The 18,804-nt window shown below is 41.5% G+C and overlaps 1 protein-coding gene across 6 annotated transcripts in view; it reads right to left on the bottom strand.

Moving 5' to 3' along the window:
- NF1 (neurofibromin 1) overlaps positions 1-18,804 on the bottom strand; it is a 233,596-nt gene that overhangs the window by 175,777 nt on the left and 39,015 nt on the right. For 4 of the 6 annotated variants that reach the window (XM_060693204.2, XM_060693205.2, XM_060693206.2 and 1 more), the window contains exons 12-22: positions 17,952-18,083; positions 16,244-16,378; positions 14,738-14,851; positions 14,269-14,348; positions 12,573-12,696; positions 10,690-10,845; positions 7,155-7,401; positions 5,466-5,539; positions 5,280-5,363; positions 2,293-2,733; positions 873-1,012 (exon numbers count right to left, since the gene is read on the bottom strand). In XM_060693204.2, coding sequence (XP_060549187.2) covers positions 873-1,012; positions 2,293-2,733; positions 5,280-5,363; positions 5,466-5,539; positions 7,155-7,401; positions 10,690-10,845; positions 12,573-12,696; positions 14,269-14,348; positions 14,738-14,851; positions 16,244-16,378; positions 17,952-18,083 — 1,727 coding nt within the window. The remainder of the gene's footprint in view (positions 1-872; positions 1,013-2,292; positions 2,734-5,279; positions 5,364-5,465; positions 5,540-7,154; positions 7,402-10,689; positions 10,846-12,572; positions 12,697-14,268; positions 14,349-14,737; positions 14,852-16,243; positions 16,379-17,951; positions 18,084-18,804) is intronic. The other 2 variants (XM_060693208.2, XM_087889706.1) reach the window with 1 other exon arrangement.

Raw genomic sequence — 18,804 nt, 5'->3', positions numbered from 1 at the left:
GGTTGCCTATCCTTTCTCTATGGCAGAGGTCTTCAAACTTCAACCAGCTATGCTGGCTGGAGAATTCTGGGAGTTGAAGTCCACAAGTCTTAAAGCTGCCAAGTTTGAAGACCTCTGCTCTGAATCTGAATCAGAGGTTGAAGGGCATGATTCAACCAGCTGTAAGTCTTATGAACTGGTAGGACAGCAGCCACCCCCTGAAGCAGACCAAGGAGATAATGACCAGGAGAACATGAGATCAGATTCTGGAAGAGATGCTAGCTCCATGACACAGGGGCAACTTTGAAGGACCGAATGAAGGATCATTTATGGGGGGAGAGGGCCAGGGGGGGAGAACCGGTTCGGTGACGTCATATCGTCACCGCTACTGGCTCGGCCAAACCGGACCAAACCGGGAGGAACCCACCACTGGCCCAGGGTACCAGGCAAGATCTACGGTACCAGGAGCCACAGTGGGGCAGTGGTTAGAATGCCAGTATTGCAGGCTAACTCTGTCCACAGCCAGGAGTTCGATCCTGACTGGCTCAGGGTTGACTCAGCCTTCCATTCTCCCAAGGACAGTAAAATGAGGACTCAGAATGTTGGGGGCAATAGGCTGACTTTGTAAACCGCTCAAAGAGTACTATAAAACACTATATATAGCGGCATATAAGACTGCTATTGCTATCTTGCCTTCCTGGTATTTTACCTGGAACTTGGGTGCAACTGCTCAGCCAAGCACTCTACTTGCCGTTTTGTTATCTAAATTACAGTCCCATCATTCAACCAAATTCAGCTTGCTTCTGCGTGATTGTTGGGTCTACAACCGGACACTCTCGCTCTGCTACAAACACACAGGCCACGGGGAGAACCAGAGGAGTGAACTGACTTGCCTAACTAGATTCAGCATCATGGTCTCAATCCTGGCTTGCCCAAGGTGTTCCGAGCTGCCTTCAGTGTGGTTATCCAGCAGGTTCTTCATGATCGCGATGGTCTGCTCCACAAACTGCGTATTGGTATCATTTAGCAAGACCTGCACAGGAGCGAAACATGCTGTTGTTATACATTTTCACCATGTTTCCTTTCAAATTCTTCTAATTTTCTGCATTGCGTGTCAGCAATTTTTTCAGACCCTTGAGAAATTTCTGATAGCCCACCTATGCTGTCAAATCCCACACAGATATTTTGCAAGATTTGGGCATCCCATATAATCTCAGTGGTTACCATATGTTAACTATAATATATACTTTAACTTCAGCTATAACTATAAATAGTATTTCAAGGAGCAATGACATCATCTAACAATGATAAAGGCATCATGTTTACACTTCTTTGGATAGAAAAATGACAAAGTGACAGATGTCTATGGAAATCCTTGGTCATCCAGGTCATGGTTGTCCCAAAGGTGCTTTTTCCAAACTTCTTGGATTAGAAACAAAACATCTTCAAGGAAAAGCGAAGTCCAGTTGCCTTTGGAAAAAGCATCATTGTGACAAAAAAATTGATAGCATCTTAATGAAGAAAGGCAAGGCAAAAATAAAAAAATCTAGATATTGAGGATGGAAAACCAGTTAGTAATTCTGGCCGAGTTCTGCTGAGGACAAACTATTTTCCAAAATTAATTTCCTACACAGAAATCTCCAAAATCAGCTAATTAACTAACCAACCAACCAACCAACCAACCAATCAATCAATCAGGGCGTCTGTTAAAAAAACTGACTCCAAGAGCAAAAGATGGGTTACCCAACCAGTTACCATGGCTGAAATTAGATCTGACTCTGAGTTATTTTGTTTCTAAGCACTACCTTTATTCCAATAGTCAATCTGATTTGTCTTCTAAATACAGGATTATGGTAAAAGGGAGGAATCTCAATTTACAACCACAATTGAGCCCAAAATACCATTCCTAAGCAAGGCAGTTGTTAATTGAATGTTGGCTCATTTTACAATGGCTTGCCATGGCTGCTAAGTGAATTACTGCAATTGTTAAATGAATCATGCGGTCATTAAGCAAATCAGGCTACCCCGTTCACTCTGCTTGTCAGAAGCCGTCTGGGAAGGTTACAAATGGCAATCACATGACCCTCCAGGACAGTGCAACCATCCTAAATATATGCCAGTTGCCAAGCATCTGAATTTTGATCACATGACCATGGCGATGTTGCAATGGTCCTAAGCGTGAAAAACGTTCGTAAGTCACTTTTTTCAGTGCCATTGTAACTTTGAAGGTCACTAAACAAATGATTGTAAGTCGAGGACTACCTGTATGGTAGCTGCTCTGCCAAGACAGTTTAACTGAAACTGAGCTTTTACCTGTCCTTGTGAGTCGAAGAACTTGCTGATGATATTCTTCAATTTGTTGAAAAGCATTGGATAAAGGGCGGGGCTCAGCTCCAGGCCTATGAGGTCCTTAATGTTAGTCCGTATCTGCAGACCCACTTTCTCGTGGGTACAGACCATCAGGGACAACAAGCGATCCATGAACCTGCTCACAGGAGTCTCGGTGTTGCCGTCAGTCGACAGCATGGAGATCATGGAGCCTTTCCTCTCACTCACGGGGCCCATGGGGGGACTATAGGATGGAAAGGGTGTGTTGCCGCGATACTGCAAGCACACCCCACCGAGGGCGCACAGAAAGCCGGTCATGTTGATCCACTCTTGCAAAGAGTCTGTGTCTGACAGATCAATGGAACCTCCACCGCTGACATGGGACATCCGCCTCTTGACTATCGTCTTGTGCAGACTTTCAGCAACCTGCAGAGAGTAGCATACAGGAAGGTGGCGTGAGGACAGCGGCCAGAATTTTATGAGCGCAAAAATGGAAAGATATGGAATTAAGGCAGGGGTGAAATGCTCCCGGTTCGGACCGGATCGCCCGATCCGGTAGCGATGGAGGCGGGTGGTTCGGAGAACCGGTAGCAAAAATCCCTGCCCCCCCCCATGCCCAACTGAGCCACGCGATCATCAGAGGCTTTTTTTTTTTTTTACTTTTAAAAGCATTTTTTCTACAACCTCTTCGGCCAAAAAAATGCTTTTAAAAGCAAAAGAAAGCCTCTGATGATCGCGCGAGTCAGCTGGGATCATCAGAGGCTTTTAAAAGCATTTTTTCTACAACCTCTTCGGCCAAAGAGGTTATATAAAAAAAAAATGCCTTTAAAAGCCTCTGAGGATCCCAGCTGAGTTGCCTGATCGTCAGAGGCTTTTAAAAGCATTTTTTCCTGCAACCTCTTAAGGTTGTAGAAAAAAATGCTTTTAAAAGTTAAAAAAAAAAAGGTGGCCATGCCCATCCAGTCACATTACCACCACCAAGCCACGCCCACAGAACCGGTAGTAACAAATTTTACATTTCACCATTGAATTAAGGAGAAACTTAACTGAGCCACCTGGAATTAAGGAGAAACTTCCTAACGGTGAGGACAATTAACCAATGGAACAGCTTCCCTTCGGAAATCGTGGGAGCTCCATCACTGAAGGTTTTTTAGAAGAGATTAGATAGTCACTTATCTGAAATGGTATAGATCCGTGATGGCGAACCTATGGCACGCGTACCACAGGTGGCACGCGGAGCCATATTAGTGGGCATGCTGGCTCAGCTCTGGGGCGCATGTGCGCGCCGGCCAACTGAATTTTAGGCCTTTTGGGCCCACCAGAAGTAGGGAAACAGGCTGTTTCCTGCCTCTGGAGGGCCTGGGGGGTGGGGAAGGCCCGTTTTTCTTTCTTACCTGGCTCCAGATCCTCTCTATTTATCTGGGAAGGGCGAAAACAGCCTTTCCCACTCCCTCGGAGGCCTGAAAGGCCCCATTTCCCAACTCCCAGTGGAACAGGAAGTGACGTTTTTGCTGTCCCCAGCCTCCAGAGACTCCTAGAGAGGCTCTGGAGGCTGGGGACAGCAAAAAATGTCACTTCCTGTCCCACCGGGAGTTGGGAAATGGGCCGCTTCAGGCCTTTGGAGGGCCTCCGAGGGAGTGGGAAAGGCTGTTTTTGCCCTTCCCAGATAAAGAGAGAGGATCGGGAACCAGGTAAGAAAGAAAAACGGGCCTACCAGGCCATCATGTGCCAGGAGCGGGGGGGAAGTTACACGTGCATGTGCGTGGGCACGTGCGTGCACAACCCGCCCCCGCCCCCCTCTTCTGGGACGCGATGGCAAAAAGGTTAGCCATCACTGGTATAGGTTCTCCTGCTTGAGCAGGGTGTTAGACTAGAAGACCCCCACGTCTTGGGGGTCTGTCCCTTCCAGCTCTATTCTATTCTATACGAGTTCTCACAATGGAACAATGGATGGAAAAAGCGATGGAGGTGGCAAAGCTAACTGTTTTAATTAAAGAGAACTTAGCCAGTTTTATTTTCATTTTGGAAACTACTTCATGCCCAAAACAGAAAACACAACTTTGATCTTAGGTGCAGCACAAGGAAACAACAGCCAAAGACATAATAGCCAACCATCAACACCCCAATCAAACAGTAAGAAGCCACACCCAACAAGACACCGCATAAATACGATGCAAACAGAATAGTCTAAAGCAGACATTCCAGCAGAAAGAATTTCCCTGACGATGGGCTCCAGCACGAGTCCAAAAGTTCAGAAGACTAAAAGACTTATCTATCTTAGTCTCCTTAGTCTCCCAATGGGTAGCAGAGTGTTTACTGGCTGCCAGAAGAAAAAAGCCCGAATAACCAAAGACCTACATGTATGTATGTATGTATGTATGTATGTATGTATGTATGTATGTATGTGTGTGTGTATGTGTGTGTGTATATATATATGTATATGTATATGTGTATATGTATATGTATATGTATATGTATATGTATATGTATATGTATATGTATATGTATATATATGCATATTCTTTCTAGCCAGAAAAAATATGAAAACTAGAAAGAATATGCAAAATAAAAGCCTACAAAAAAGAAAGAAAAAGATACACACACACACACACACACACACACACACACACACACACACACACACACACAGGACTCCTGGAGAACAAGCAGCTGGCTCAAGGAAATGCTTATTCACTGTTCATCATTCTTTTGCTTTGGTTTTTTTTAAAATCCAGGCATAAATCATCTGTGGCTGTCACGATTATTATCCTGGGACACGTATATTTGCCTTCATTTGAAAAAGAGTTATTAGAAGAAATTGCACTCAAACAGAAATGGAACTTGCTTTCATTTCTTTCAAATGCAAAATGAAATGGAATTTTCTGGAGTAGCAACATAGAAAACTCTCTAATAATAGGAGTTGTAGCCCAACATTTCTAAAGGAAATGTTCCTCTAATGACCTTGGTCTTACCTGGCCATCTTCCATCTTAGTCTTTGGATAGTTGAGAATCAATTTTGTAGCCGCCTCCCATTTAAAATGTGTATCTTCCCAAGCCTACAACAAACCAGAAAAGATACTGGTTGATCACACAGCATAAACAAACCTAAGACAACAACTGCTGACTGACTTTTTTTCTAAGAAAAGGAAAAAGCCTACCTCAGTGTTACCTGCTGTTGGATGTTCGATACGCCTGAGTAGGGCCATCACTCTCTTCTGAAGAGCTGTTCTTCCTACAAAGTGATCCAGTCAGAAACTGAGAACATTTTCTCAAGATCTTTTCATTAACAGCAGAAGTGTCTTCTATAAAATAGGTACAGACTTCATTCGATAGTTAGGACTGCAGAAAAAACTGCCTTCCACTGAGGATTGTACGAACCAGAAAGAGGGCTGAGAAGATATCTACATACCCCTCATATTCTGGACATAAACTGTTTCAACTTCTCTCTTCAGGACGCCGCTATACAACATTGCATGACAAAACAACTAGACATAAAGACAGTTTTTTCCCCTCATACCATCATTCTGCTGAACACTAATTCCCATAAAACATAACTGTTTTATGCCTAAGGATATTTACCCATGTAGTAGGGCTGTGTTGCTATTATCCTTCTTATCTTCCCTATTACTTACACCTATTGGTATCCCTTGACTATCACTTTGTTGGTTTATCTTCTGATTTATGATTGAATCTCTGATTTATGATTTATCACTTCGTTGTTTGTATGTATACTGAGAGCTTCTGCACTGGAGACAAATTCCTTGTGTGTCCAATCACACTTAGTCAATAAAGAATATTCTACTCCTTCTCCTACTCCTACTCCTACTCCACTCCACTCCATTCTATTCTATTCCAACTCTACTCTATTTCTATTATTTCTATTTCTATTTCTTATTCTATTCTATTCGATCCTTTGCTTTTTTTAAAAAGGCAAAATGGATCTAACATTCATACATATTGTACTGTACATTTTAATACAGTGGTTAAAAAATAAACTAATTGTAAAGAATTTCAGTTTCAAGGGTATAATTCATTCAGACTTTTCATTTTAAAGACTGCAACTATATTTCTCAGAAATCTCATTTATGAACGCTCCATCAACTAATCAACTAGTTGCCAATATAGGTAAACCTTGAGTTACCACCACTAGGGAGTCTGCCTATCATGGTCATAACTCGTGTCAGTTGTAATTTGGGTCACCCACAGAACCAACCTGATCTTACGACCTTTTCTGAGGTGGTCATTAAGCAAATTGCCAGTCATTAAATAAATCATCCTGGTTATTTATCAAATTTATGGTCGTTAAGCAAATATTGTGGTTGTAAAGCGAACCAACGGTTCACTATAGGCAGAGTTTTGCCGACCACTGGAAGTAAATGCTGTTTTTTAGCAAAACTTTTGTGAACCTCAGTGACATGAGCATACGGCAAACAGCCATAAATGCATCCCGGTTGTTGAATGCCCAAAGTACAGTTATGTAACTGCAGGGGGGAAACCATCAGAATTTCGAATCTGAATCTTAAAATACCCCCATAATTTTGAATGGTCGCTGAGTGACTGCTCGTAAGTCAAGGACTACTTATATGAAATAAGCTCTTGTATTATCATAACTGCGGTCACTCAGACCAAGTCCCCATTCTGAAAGCGTGCTTTTGAGTTTGTAAGTCGTCAATGTTACATGGAAACCGAAGCAACAGGCATCAAGATACACAAACCTATAACTCACCTGTGACTCCAGTTGCAAAGGATTAAGAATTTAAAGAAGCGACCGATGTTTATCTACTGAAAATATGGTGAATATACTGAAATCTCTTGTGTTTAACATTTTAGGTTTATGCGTATCTTACCTGTAGACATCATATTGCTCACAGAAGCAAACTCCATAAAGGTATTATAGTTGGGCAAGAAGTTGTGAACTGACACCTCATCTACTCCACACCTGATATCTGCTTCCTCACAGAGATGTCGGAAACAGGACATTGCCACAAGCACTGCCTCGATGTCAGGGCTCCAGAGAGACATATACAAGGCAACCTCCAACTTGGTTTGGGCTTGGCGACATATTGGTGTCCCACTGCAACCGACAGTGCTTTCCTTTGGAGACAAAACATTGGGAAAGTTAGTTGCTAGTTGTCCTTGCAGTAGTCATTTTTCACGTACAGTATTTCAAAGCCTAATATACCGTGTCTTATATTTTTTTGAACCCCGAAATAAGTGCTTGGTCTTATTTTTGAGGAGGTCTTGTTATTTTGGGGCACGTGGAGCAAGACATGGCTCCTCTTGCCATTTTACCTGATTTCCAGCTCTGTCTCCCTAACCCTAACCAGAGGAAATGGTGGGGAACAGCTGCGCATGCATTTAAATATTTTCGGGGGGGGGAGACTTATTTTAGCGCATGCACTCGAAAGCCCGATTGGGCTTATTATCAGTGGATGTCTTATTTTAGGGGAAACCGGGTAGTTCAGTCAGTGTTACAAGGACACTGAAAAAGTTAACTTACAACTGGTCCTCCCACTTATGACCATCACAGCATATTCATGGTCACATGATCAAACTGAGGACCCGGTTTGTGGGGGCAATAAGCTGACTTTGTATAAATATACAAAAGTATGAAGGCTATTGCTTAACGCACTGTAAGCCGCCCTGAGTCTCCGGAGAAGGGCGGCATATAAATCAAATTTTTTTTTAAAAAAAAAAATGTGGACACTTGACAACTTTTTTCAGCAAGCCGGGCTAGCTTAACTTTTTTCTTAATTTTTTAAAATGTTTTAAATGGGTTTGTTATTGTTCTTAAATTACGGGGCCAAATTTATATATATTCTTTTAATACTATTTTAATGTTTGTAATTTATGTTTTTATTCGGCTGTACACCGCCCTGAGTCCTCAGGGAGAAGGGCGGTATATAAATTGGATATAAAATAAAAATAAAAATAAAAATAAAACCGATAGGCATTTATGAAGGTTGCAGCATCCCAGGGTCATGTGTTTGCCATTTCCAACCTTCCCAGTCAGCTTCTGACAATCGAAGTCAATTGCGGAGGGGGGGGAGGAACATGATTCACTTAACAACCATATGCTTTACTTGACAACTGCAGTAACTTGCTTAACAACCATGACAGAAAAAGGTCATTAAATTGGTTGTGGTTGACTTAACAACCATCTTGCTTACCAACAGAAATTCTGATTTCCAATTGTGATCATAAATCAAGGGTTACCATTTTCTACCACATTAGATACCGAGAAGTCATGGTGTCCAAAATAGGGTTTTATCACAAATTCACTGGACCAAAAGGAAGCCTCTTTAATGGAAGAGACCAAGAAGCAAAGTAGTTTTTTTTTTCTTTGGATAATTCCCCATTCCCCTGCCTGGTTGTCTGCAGAGGTTGGGATTGCATATTTGGTCAGAAATTGATTTGAGAAGTTAAGCAAGGTTTTGTTCTGACCTAGGCTTCCTTAGAAAGTATAAAGCACAATCTTAGTCCCGTAAAACCTCTTTTATTTATACGACTGTAAATTACTTTCATTTACAGTCTGCAAGACTTGATAAACAGTCTTTCAGAGGAAGGTTATCAACACCCACCTATCTCACGTGGAACGCTGCCAGAGAGCTAATTTCCAGATGCAGGGCAAGGCCAAACTTGGCACAGAGTCACAAACAGAATTTTCAAATCTTGAATTGGCCAGATAAACTAATTGCTTCCTGCAAAAGCTCACGTCCCATTCACTCTTCTTTTATGTCTTATGGGAGGGGCCAATCATCTTAACTGTTCTTGTCGTCTGGCAGCTCTGCGCATGCGCACACTGGGAACAGGCTGACGCTGTTCTTTTGCCTCGCTGCTGTCAGACTCCGGAGGCTGCACATAATTATCAGATGGCCTTGGCCCCCTCTGCCTCTGATGCAGAGCCCTCGTCCGAGTTTTCCCCAGCCCCCAGGACTGGTCCAAGTTCCTCCCCAACCTCCTCACTGTCCAACTCTGCTGCCAGCTCTGCTGGCCACCAGTGGGCCACAACAGGTTTGTTAAACATTAGTCTTTGGAGATGCCACTCCTTGGGAATTTCAAAGCAGTTGTCTATACAGGTAGTCCTTGACTTACAACCATAACTGAGCCCAACATGTCTGTTACTAAGTGAGATAGTTGTTAAGTGAGTTTTGCCCCATTTTATAACCATTGATGCCATAGTTAAGTAAATCATTGCAGCTGTTAAGTTAGTAACACTATTCTTAAGTAAATCTGGTTTCCCCTCCTAGTATAATTCATTGAACAAGCTACCAAGACTGGATTCAGTCAAAAAAGCATCACACAGAAAAAAATCCAGACCGAACAGGAAGATTTTTATATTCTAACCATAATCTTAAAAATCATAGGGTGTGTGAGATAAAACCAGAGCTTTCTAGTCAGGCATATGTTTCAAGGTGACATTTTTCGTCACACACCCCGAAGCCAGCTACCAGTGACACTAAAGACAGCCACTTCCTGTCTCAGCAACCTCTGAAAGGACAAGAAGAACTTCTGTAGCAAAGGCCCAAGGTCATAAATTAGAATTAAGGCATAGAGTAATGACACTGCATTTATGGATACCAGACCATTCCCTGTAACACTAAAAGTCACCCACCCTTTAGAAATTTAAATTAAATCAAACTACATTGGCCAACAGTTCAGAAGACTAAGGGAGGCTCAGTCAATCTCATTGTACACATGTACATTGACAATAAAGGTTTGAAATTTGAAATTTGAGGTGTTTTTTTCACATAAGGTTTCATGAGGCTACTGAGAAACAATCTCTTGAGTGGAGGAAGAAGGGATCAAGTCAAAAAAGATTACCAGTTCCTAAATGGGCATAATCTGAGCACACGGACATGCAGGCAGAAAAAGAAAGCTCAGGCACAAGAAGTTCAGCTTATAATGCCACATACAGGTTAGTCCTCGACTTACAAGAGTTTGCTTAGTGACCATTCAAAGTTACATAGGCACTGAAAAAAGTGACTTATGACCACTTTTCACATTGATGACCGTTACAGCACCCCCATGGTCGCGTGATCGAAATTCAGACGCTTGGCAACTGATTCATATTTATGACATTTGTCCTGTCCTGGGATCATGCGATCACCTTTTGCCACTTTCTGATAAACCAAGTCAACGGGGAAGCCAGATTCGCTTAACAACCCTGTTAACTAACTTAACAACTGCAATGATTGACAAAACAATGGCGAGAAAGATCGTAAACCTCTTTCTGGCTACAGTTTTAAGGCAAAATTCACTTGACAACTGTCTCACTTAGCAACAGAAATTTTTGGGCTCTATTGTGGTCATAGGTCAAGGATTGACTGTAGCCCACGCAAGAAATTTTAGGGATAGCATTCCATGGGGCCCTTTACTCACCATGCAGAAACTCCCTTTGCCCTTCCTGAGCGGAGCTCCCGGGATACAGCGCATCATCTCTTCATGGTCAAGAGAAATTTGATTAGCTCCACCCCCTGAGACATCACATCCTACCCCGTAAAGGAAGAGAAAAGGGCAGGAACTTCTATCTGCTTGCTACAAAGAGAAGGAAGAAGAATTGAAAAGTCAGCCAACTTTTGAAAGGAGCGAAAAATATCAACGAAAAATGGGAGAAAGGTAAACGGTGGCCCTACAGTTATGAAAGGAGAGAAAACACTTTGCAATGTGAGTCAAAGCAATATGAACGACACTTGACGAATTGATTTTTTTCCCCCTTCTTCTTCACAAAAGAGGAGTCCTCAAATGAGAGGATTGGAAATTTAACACCCACATAAGGGACTCTTTTCAGGGAACTGGTTCATGTATCTTTTGAGAAAAGCTCATACTTGCTGTAATTCTGTGGTAGTCATTTCATACCATCTGAAACAAATCTGCTACCAATCCTCTGTGCTTGCATGCAATACACGTAGTCCTCGAGTTACAGCTGTATTTGAGCCCAGAATGACGGTTATTAAGTTGTGCTGGTTATTCGGCAGATCACCACATGACTGTGCCTGATTTTATTACTATTTTTGCAGCAGTTATTAGGTAAACACCACCCCTATTTTACCTACACAGAGGAGGCTGAGAAATGCTAACTGGTCCAGGGTTGACCTTTACTCTCCTAATAGGGATCTGAGCTGTTCAAAGCTGAAATTCCTCCCCATAAAATCAAACTGGTCCCTGATACCATCTGCAAAATGCTTTCTCCTTGGGTGACCAATTCCTAAAACAAGAGCTATCCATAAGGTGTTTTTGAAAAGGCAACTGGACTTCCTTGGGTTTTTCCCTGGAAAACATTTTGTTTCTTACCCAAGAGGTTTCTTCCGTTTCTTCTTCTGAACTGAAGAAGCTTATTGGATAAGAAGTGAAACATTTTCAAGGCAAAAAACCAAGAAAATCCAGTTGCCTTTTGAGAAGCACCTTTGGGACAACCATGACCTGGATCATTTCCATAGACGACTAACCCAAGAGCTGTTCACCTGAAGAATTATATATGAAATCCTTATAGAAGTGCTGAATTAAATGTGTAAATGTCCAACAGGATCCTACACTAATAGATAAATACTGTGCTTTGGTACATGGGATTACTCAAAATTCAAACTCCCCAAGCAGATGTAGACGAGATAAACAGTAGCAATATCTTGAGCAACAAAAGAAATAAAAGATTTTAGGAAAGGTTTACATTTTCTTGCCAAGGAGATAAAATTTAGTTCACAAAGTTAAGAAAACTGTTATGATACATTTTCACCAGGGGTGAAATGCTCCAAATTCTGCTACCGGTTCGCTTCACGCACGCATGCACAGTGCGCACCAAATGCGTGCTTTGCACGCAGGCGCTACTGCGCAGCACTGAAAAAGGAGAATTAAGAAGCATTTTCTGAGTCTTCAAAGGTAAGAAGAACAGTGAGGGGGGGCAGAGAACAGCTGTGCCGCGTGATTTAGATTGGCTAGAAAGCAGGATTTCCTGCTTTCTAGCAAATATAAATCGGGCCACACAGCTGATCGTCGGAAATACCTGTTTGCCCAAACCAATAGCTTTTTTTTTTTTACTACCGGTTTGCCCGAATCGGTAGCATTTATTACTACCGGTTTGGCAAACCGGTCCAAACCGGTAGCATTTCACCACTGATTTTCACTTCCTTTACTGAGCAAGAATGTTACAAATAGCTGGAGCTAGTCAAATTTTCTTTCCATGAGCTTCCAAGTTTCCAATAAATAGAGCAAGCCAGCAACAACAAGCCCTAACTTCAAGGCTCTCTGAGATTTAGGCCTTCACTTACTTTGTTTTTCAGAAGAAATTTGTTCCTGCAGATCAAAATCTCTCGCAACCATTTGAGGATTTCCGTGCTGCTGAGAATCTGATTGCTCGTTAGTCTCTTGCATATACAAAATAGCATCTGTGAACTTCAGGAACATGCAAATAAGAAAATAGCCACAATCAGTTATCAATCAGAGCATGCTGTACTGTCCAAGGCAACATTTTAAGGAAGTTGTTCACTGCAATAGTCATGACATTTACAATTTCTCCAATTCTGCACACTGTTGTCTGCCTCCCCTCCAAATTCCACAAACTGCAAGACTACCCCAGGAGAAAACACTTAATTTGCTCAATCCTTTTTTGCAGTCCCAAAGTCGGGGCTCATAGTTCTGAGTAGAAAATGATAAGATCTTCGCAAATCTATAAATGTTTATACAAAACACTAGAAGGAAGCCGTTTCACCCATAATTTACACCAAGGTGTCAAGGGTTGTTTCTGATAAGTTTAAGAGGTGAAAGCACAAAACACATCCCTTACAAGCTTTGAAAGACATCCTCAATTCTTTGTTCTTATGAAAAATTGGCAGGAGTAGCCATTAGATAAATATTGGGTGCATGTAATTTTGCATATTTTTAATCTCAAAAACATCCTTGTCAGCACCTTAAGAACGTGAGAAGAAAAGGAAAAGGAAGAGAGGGAGGGAAAGGTAACAGAGGTACTCCCTATTTTTCTTCTACAAGTTTGGAGTTCTGGTGAATCCACATTTGTAACCCTTTTGAAAATTAATTTCACTTGTTAAAAGAAAGGAAATACAAAAGAAAAGTCTACAAAATATGTTATTTTGGTTAAAAGAAAATAAACACAACCCTGATCCCCAATTAGCATTAAAGCATTCCATGTAATATATAAATACCTACATGAAATTAATTCAGTTGCTAAGCTTGACGTTAAATCTATACTATAGCAACGTACTTTGGCATCTTTTCATTTTTAGAACATAAAGATTTTTCAGAAATAGGTAACCTGCAGAGCAATACATAGCTGTCCTCATAATAGTGCTGTGTAGTACCCTGTTTCCCCCAAAATAAGACATCCCCTGATAATAATGTCAGCTGACGGCCCCCAGGAGGAGAGCCTTCTCTGTGGGGGCACCTACTATCTGGAACGAGCTCCCCCCGGAGATACAGAGGATCCCGGATCTAGGCACCTTCCACCGCGCTCTCAAGACCTTTTTATTTCACCAGGCTGGTCTGGCCTAACCTTTCCCATTCTCTTTTTAATGTAAATTTTAATGTAAATTTTAATTTGTTCTTAACCTGCGGTTTTAAATTTGTCTTGGGCTAAATTGATTTAATTCGATTTTACTTCTGTTCTTAAATTTTTGTATTCTATGTGTTTTATCCTGTGCCCGTTCACCGCCCTGAGTCCTTCGGGAGTAAGGCGGTATACAAATTAAATGAAAAAAAATTTTAAAAAAAATTAAGCCCAATCAGGCTTTTGAGCACGTGGCAATAAGGCCAAGTGCTTATTTCAGGGTTCAAAAAAATATAAGACAGGGTCTTATTTTCGGGGAAACAAGGTATTGCAACCCACACTCCCCCCAGATCTAAGATGAGCACTCCACCGACAGAAAAGTATAATGAAGACCACTACAACTGGTACAAAATTTTGATGGGTTTTAGAAAAGGAAAAAGAATCAGTGGTGAGTCTGAACTGACCTGATTTCCCAGAATGTTTCGATGGGTGCATCAGGATTCCACAAGTCAATGCTGTCTAATTGATGAAGCACAAGCAAAGCCTGGAGGCATAAACATACACAAAGAATCTGCATGAACATAACATAATCCTGAACGGAAGATTTCTGTATCATGGGAATAAAAAGATTAAACCATCCTTCTTGTCTTGCCTTCAGGTGCTTTGGAGAATAGGTTGACCCCCTCTTCTTTGTGGTAATCTCTGAGAAATCAGAATACTGCTATCATGTCACCCCCTAGTTCTTCTCTTCACTATTCCAGTTCCTGCAACCGTTCTTCATATGTTTTACCCTCCAGTCCCCTAATTATCTTTGTTGCTCTTCTCTGCACTCTTTCTAGAGTCTCCACATCTTTTTTACATCATGGTGACCAAAACCGAATGCAGTATTCCAAGTGTGGTCTTACACTGTAAATACCTATTCAGTTTCCTTACCTCCATGGCCTCTTGTGCTATTTCTGGCATGCTGGCCTGTGGAACAAGCTGGACAAGGCCTGTTATGAGCTCAGCTGTGCTGCCTTGTGTGTCAGGCCCCTGTTTCTTTGGATTCTGTATGAAAAGACAAAGTTGCTGAAGCATTTGTTCATCAGTGAGAATTGCCCCCTGGATTCTACAAACATGAAAAGAGCTACACAAAATACAGCCAAATTGGTTGAATTGGTTTTGCATGAGGTTTGTGATTAGTAGGAATCTCTTCAGATACTGTGACTTAAAAACGTTTTAATTCAATATAGTCTACTGCTGAAACTTAAGTCACTGGAAATCAGAAAAATTAGATGGCTCGAATGTAAAGACTAGGAACAGATCTCAGGATCTATATGGAATTGTTGCTGGGATGCTACATCAGTATGCACCCACAAATCAAAAGAAGTGTTACAAATCAAAAGGCAAGTGTTACATGTTTTGTAACCTCCACTTCTGGAATACATATTTGTTCCTTTTGAATTTTTTTGAATCTGGATTTTTTTTTTTTTTTTAGTCTGTGAGTCTTTGCCACTGACTGTTTTAAGAACTTTGTGTGGATCTATAAAAGGAGCTGGAAGAAATTGGTAGGAATAAAGTTGATGAATAAACATGTATGAAGTAGCTTAGGTTCAACAGATGATTGTACCATTTTCAGCTACAATAATTCTGTCCTGCAACTGTAGATCCGTAGGGAAATACACAAAACAAAAAGACATTTTGTCCAGTTCTAAAACAAACCATCCTCTTCCAGATCTTTTCACCAGACTCACTTTCAATGAGATGAGTGGCAGTATAACATGGATTAATTTCAGATGAGCTGCAGAAGCTAAAACCCAGAATTTTTGGGTTGTTCTAGATTTCAGCTGAAACAAAATCTGGAAAGATCCTGGAGGAAGGAGGGGAGGGCTACGTTGGTGCATGTCACCTTTTCTTTCCTGTCTTATTCTGCAAAGTTTGGGCCCAGACTACTTGTGTTCCAACCAGTCCAGCACCTTCTTCTCTCCCCTCTCTTCCCTGCTTCCCCTCAGCAGCTCTTCTGCAGCATAGCATATCCCACTATCATACCCACGGCCTAATGTCAATGCTTTCTTTTCAATTTCTGTCCCTCAAGGCAATTCTCACGACCCATTACAATTTTCACTAACCAACAATCATAGCTTCTCTAGGCGGGGTTCAAAGAAATTTAAACTTCTCCATTAATTTGTATAATTTTTTTTCAATTGTTACTGTTTTTCTAATTGTTCCAAGGGTCAAGGCTATTTTTATTCAGCACTTTCTGGATTTTGCATATTTCCCAGATCAGGTAGCAACAAATATCACTCTAAAATAGTCATCAGGTTTTAAAAGTCCTTTAGCTGTTTTAATTTCTGCATGTTACATTATGTTTATAGAAATGTATAATTTTAGCTGAGGGACTTTTTTAAAAAAAAAAGCAATTTACAATTTTTTTTAAAAAAAAATTGGATTTTCACTTACATAGAGTAAGAGTTTTGGGTCAGCATGGATCAGTTTTACAATAGATAACAACAAAACTTTATAACTTCTGGTTTCAACATCTGTAGGTTTTTCTTTGAACTTCAGGCTTGTCATTTTCTCTTTAAATGTAAGACTCTAAGAAAAATAAAACCATTAACAACGTAATAAATATTCCAAACATGGAGCTTGTTTCAAACAGCAGTATATCAGTTATTGCAGTGGTGGGTTTCTACTGGTTTGTCCCGGTTTGTGCGAACCAGTAGTGGCGGTGGCAGGAGGCTCCACCCACCCACCTGGACGTCATCTCGGACACTCTGTGCATGCAGAAGCGCTGCGTGCGAGCGAAGCAAGCACACATGCGCGCTCCCGGTTCCAAACCGGAAGCAAAGGTAAGAGGAACCCACTAATGAATTATTGGTTGTAACACAGTGTTTCTCAACCTTGGTAGCTTGAAGATGGGTGGACTTCCAACTCCCAGAATCCCCCAGCCAGCAGCGCTGGCTGGGGGATTCTGGGAGTTGAAGTCCACCCATCTTCAAGCTTCCAAGGTTGAGAAACACTGTTCTAACACATCTATTGCTGAAATATGAGTTGTACAGCTGATTTTTTTTTTAAATCAGTCTCTTTTTCATTAGTCTTGAATTGGAATTTCCATTGAGTCTTCCATTATGATGCAATAATCTCTTTAACTCATCCCTTTCATTACTGAAGAGAAGGATTCTGAGGTCACCTGAACAGGCTGAAAACGACAAGCCAGTCTGCAGCTAAACTAACAAAGGCACGTAGTATGAAAAATTATTGTATGAGAAACAAGGAGGAAACTAGCAGAGACTCACAAATGGAAAGGGCCATTGAGACTACTGTATCGTATCAACCTGCTCAATGCAGAAATTAAAATGTATCAAAAAGATTGAGAAAGGAAGACCCACCAGTGTCTAGAAACCAAGTTCCACTGCTCTGTTGTTTTTATTTGCTAAGACTTCTAAGATTAAATCAGTGTTTTCTAACTTTGAGAATTTCCAGGAATGTGGACTTTCTCATCCACGATCATGCTGGCTGTGGAATTCTGGGAGTTTTTTTTTTTTTTAATTTGATTTATATGCCGCCCTTCTCCGGAGACTCAGGGCGGCTTACAATGCGTTAAGCAATAGCCTTTATACTTTTGTATATTTTATACAAAGTCAGCTTATTGCCCCCACAAACTGGGTCCTCAATTTACCCACCTTAGAAAGGATGGAAGGCTGAGTCGACCTTGAGCCTGGTGAGAATTGAACTCACAGTAATTGCAGGCAGCTGGATATTAAATGCTGCCTTAGTAGGAGGCATTAGCCTCCTAAGCCACTCAGGCTCCTGAGTTGAAGTCCACTCCTGAAAATTCCCATGGTTAGAAAATCCTGCCTTATAGTTTAATCCCTCGTAGGTTACCAAAGTGCCTAGAAAATATTCATGCCGGTCTGACAGTCATGGGATATTTGGCTTCTCTTGGGTTTTCTTGCCTATGATCTGAGAATACCACCACCACTACATGCTAAGTTCTTTCCCCTTGGGTTTTACATTGGAAAGATCACTAGGGGAAAAAAGGGGAGAAGCTTTTTTTTAAAGGTCACCAAATGGGTACCACTGGATGCAACATTAGAACATCAAAACTGGAACAAGGGCATTTCCCCAAGATTCTGTACCAACTAATTAACAAAAAGCAAGGCCTCACCGGGGTCATACGGATTGGGGTATGCACACCAGAGCCCTGTAAAGCTTTATGGAGAGTTTCGCTGAACATGCTGCGGAGTTCCACGGAGTGACAATAGACAGCATCTATCTTGGGCCACCAGTCTAGTGCAGACTAGATGAAGAAGACGACAAAATATTAGCAGAGATCAGAGAACACAACGATTCCAAAGGAAACACAGTCTCGCAAGGAATTCACAGTGAAGTGGCCCGTGTATGACTATGCCACTGCTTCCAGCAGGTTTCCTAAAGCAGGTCACAATGGTTTTGATGGTGACATCACCTTGCATCACAGATATCATAAGGAGGTATGGTGGCTCAGTGGCTTAAAGACACTGGAGATGGTCTTTGCTCCAGCAGTTAAAGTCCTAGCACCGGGTGGCAGAGTGAGCTCCTGTCACGTGCCTTAGCTTCTGCCCACCTAGCAGTTCGAAAGCATGCTACGTGCAAGTAGATAAATAGGTAACACTTCAGTGGGAAAATAATGGTGTTTCGTACAGTAGAATGAATCCAGCTGGTGCTGAATCTTCTCCAATGCGACGCCCGAGAATGAGGCGACATCAGTAGAGGGAGAAGCCCAGATCATGCTGCAGAATGCCGTTGAAGCTTTCTGAATGTGGCAATAGTTTGCCCCCTGTGCTGCACTCTAGATAAGGCTTCAGTGTGAACCGAATGGACTAGCAATTGTCGGCCGCCAAACAACTATTTTGTACTAACCCAGTAATCTGGTTAATATAACATCACCATATGCTAAATAAATAAATAACAGATATCATAGGTGATATCCTGCCTCTTTCTCTGCCCGATGATAGAGTTTACCAGTCCTCTAACACCTT

Source organism: Pantherophis guttatus, chromosome 1 (genome assembly GCF_059756535.1).
Source record: "Pantherophis guttatus breed Tessera chromosome 1, ASM5975653v1, whole genome shotgun sequence".
NCBI classification, from domain to species: Eukaryota; Metazoa; Chordata; class Lepidosauria; order Squamata; family Colubridae; genus Pantherophis; species Pantherophis guttatus.
The sequence above is the reverse complement of the archived record's forward strand: the minus strand, read 5'-3'. Positions and strand labels throughout refer to the sequence as shown.